This window comes from Scylla paramamosain, unplaced genomic scaffold (assembly GCF_035594125.1).
Source record: "Scylla paramamosain isolate STU-SP2022 unplaced genomic scaffold, ASM3559412v1 Contig24, whole genome shotgun sequence".
Taxonomy (NCBI): Eukaryota; Metazoa; Arthropoda; class Malacostraca; order Decapoda; family Portunidae; genus Scylla; species Scylla paramamosain.
Genome location: NW_026973689.1, coordinates 5001 through 7500, shown reverse-complemented (window position 1 = coordinate 7500; position 2500 = coordinate 5001). Strand labels below are relative to the sequence as shown.

Genomic DNA, 2500 nt, shown 5'->3' with positions numbered 1-2500 from the left:
ACACATTGCCCCCACTCCCACCATCCTGGGCCTCATATTTGAAGAAAACCTGCAAAAAAAAGTTAGGAGAGAGAGAGAGAGAGAGAGAGAGAGAGAGAGAGAGAGAGAGAGAGAGAGAGAGAGAGAGAGAGAGAGAGAGAGAGAGAGAGACTGAAAAAATCAAAGAAAACTATTTCAGATTCAAAAAATAAAAATAAACAACAACTACTACTACTACTACTACTACTACTTAACTAGCATCAACCCAAATCCCATAGTTCTTGTATTAGTAGTGGTAGTAGTAGTAGTAGTAGTAGTAGTAGTAGTAGTAGTAGTAGTAGTAGTAGTAGTAGTGGTGGTGGTGGTGCCTCTGCTGGTGGTACCACCACTACTACTACTACTACTACTACTACTACTACTACTACTACTACTACTACTACTACTACTGCTGCTGCTGCTGCTACTACTACTGTTCTCTGGGATGGTGGTGGTGGTGTTCATCTTGCAATTGTTGTAGTTAGGAGGAGGAGGAGGAGGAAGAGACAGACAGACACTTACACAACTTATAAAATACTACTACTACTACTACTACTACTGTGTGTGTGTGTGTGTGTGTGTGTTAGTTTTAGTAAATAAAATAATGAAATAATTACATATTTATTTATTTATTCCAAAACCACAATCAGAGAGAGGGAGAGGTAGTTAGTGAGATTACATATATATAATTACATGTAAATATTATATACATTTCTAGTTACATATATTATCTAATTACACAAGACTAGTTTCCTTAAGATGACAAGAATTACATTAAAAAATCAATTACATTTATTATTATTATTATTACTTAACAACTAAACAACAACAACAACAACAACAACAACAAGAGGAGGAGGAGGAGGAGGAGGAGGAGGAGGAGGAGGAGGAGGAGGAGGAGGAGGAGGAGGAGGAGGAGGAGGAGGAGGAGGAAGGAAGAAAGGAAGAACTGGACACACACACACATTTTTTTTTTACAATATAATGCCTTTGAGCTGAAGCCTCCTCCTCCTCCTCCTCCTCCTCCTTCTCTGCCTCCTACAGCTCCATCTGGTATTCTTCCCTCCACTGTCCCCTCCTGCAAAACAACAACAACAACAACAACAACAACAACAACAACAACAACAACAACAACAACAACAACAACAACAACAACAACAACAACAACAACAACAACAACAACAACAACAACAACAACAACAACAACAACAACAACAACAACAACAACAACACACACACACACACACACACACACACACACACACACACACACACATGCACCTTACTGCAGCCCTTCGGAAGTGTATGGTTCTTGGAGTGCGTGGATGGCGTGTATGGAGGGGAGGGCTCTCTCCATCCACAGGGGGAGGGTAGCCTTCCAATCACTGGAGTTACTGAGAGAGAGAGAGAGGAAGTGGCAGATTAGACACGGAAGGTCCAAGAGGTAACGGCACAAACTAACAAAAAACAGGCAGTTGTACACAAACCCGCACAAAGAAAAAAACAAAAAAAGGGAAGGATAGGGTGGGGTTTGGGGGTGTCTGGGAGAGAAAGTGGTGTGTGTGTGTGTGTGTGTGTGTGTGTGTGTGTGTGTGTGTGTGTGTGTGTGTGTGTGTGTGTGTGTGCGTGCGTAGGAAGGAGAGAGAAAGAGAAAGAAATAATGAACACACACACACACACACACACACACACACACACACACACACACACACACACACACACACACACACACACACACACACACACACACACACACACACACACACCGGTGTTTGTGATGTTGTTTCTTGTTAGCCGAGTGGTGGTGGTGGTGGTGGTGGTGGAGGGAGTCAACCTCCATGTCCACACCTGAAGGGTGGTACCCACTCTTGTGTGTCAGGTCGTGCACTGTGGCCATGTGACCTCTGACCTGAGTGTGACCCACTGTGACCTGGGCCCACTGAGGCTTGCTGCTGCCTGATCTGTGGGATTAGTTGAGTTTAAAAGGGAGTTTTTACACACACACACACACACACACACACACACACACACACACACACACACACACACACACACACACACACAAAAATAACAATATCATCACCATCATCGGCTTACTTGTGGCGGCCATGTCAGACGGGCTGCTGAATATGAAATCATTATACTGCAATGTCTTAATTGTGTTTTTATTTTGTGTATTGCCTTTTATTTCATTGATTGTTTGCCAGATTTCTTTTGTGTTGCTTCTGAAATTACTAAATATTTGACCACAACAGTTGGATCAGGCAGCACGCATAACTTGGGTTAGGTTGTTCCCACATTGTTTGAATATCATGTGTGAAATGTGACCAACTTTATACATCTTAAAAAGCTTACATTTATATTTAGTAGAATTAATTATTCCGGTAGTTAGCCATGCGTTTTGGAGTCTTTTTTCTGTTATATATTTGGTTTTTACTGGAAAGCATTTGTTATAGAGTTCGTAAACAATATTAAAGAATGGGTT

The 2500-nt window shown here is 41.8% G+C and overlaps 1 protein-coding gene across 9 annotated transcripts in view; it reads right to left on the bottom strand.

The window, feature by feature from the left end:
• Positions 1–2500, bottom strand: part of LOC135097536 (uncharacterized) — a 14241-nt gene that overhangs the window by 7445 nt on the left and 4296 nt on the right. For 7 of the 9 annotated variants that reach the window (XR_010265776.1, XR_010265779.1, XR_010265780.1 and 4 more), the window contains 2 exons: positions 1782–1976; positions 438–1409 (listed from right to left, as the gene is read on the bottom strand). Coding sequence is in view for 3 of the 9 variants with exons in the window: in XM_063999467.1 (XP_063855537.1) it covers positions 1845–1976 (132 nt within the window). In the remaining 6 variants the exon portion in view is untranslated. Of the gene's footprint in view, positions 50–437; positions 1410–1781; positions 1977–2500 lie in introns of those variants that run through there. The other 2 variants (XR_010265777.1, XR_010265778.1) reach the window with 2 other exon arrangements.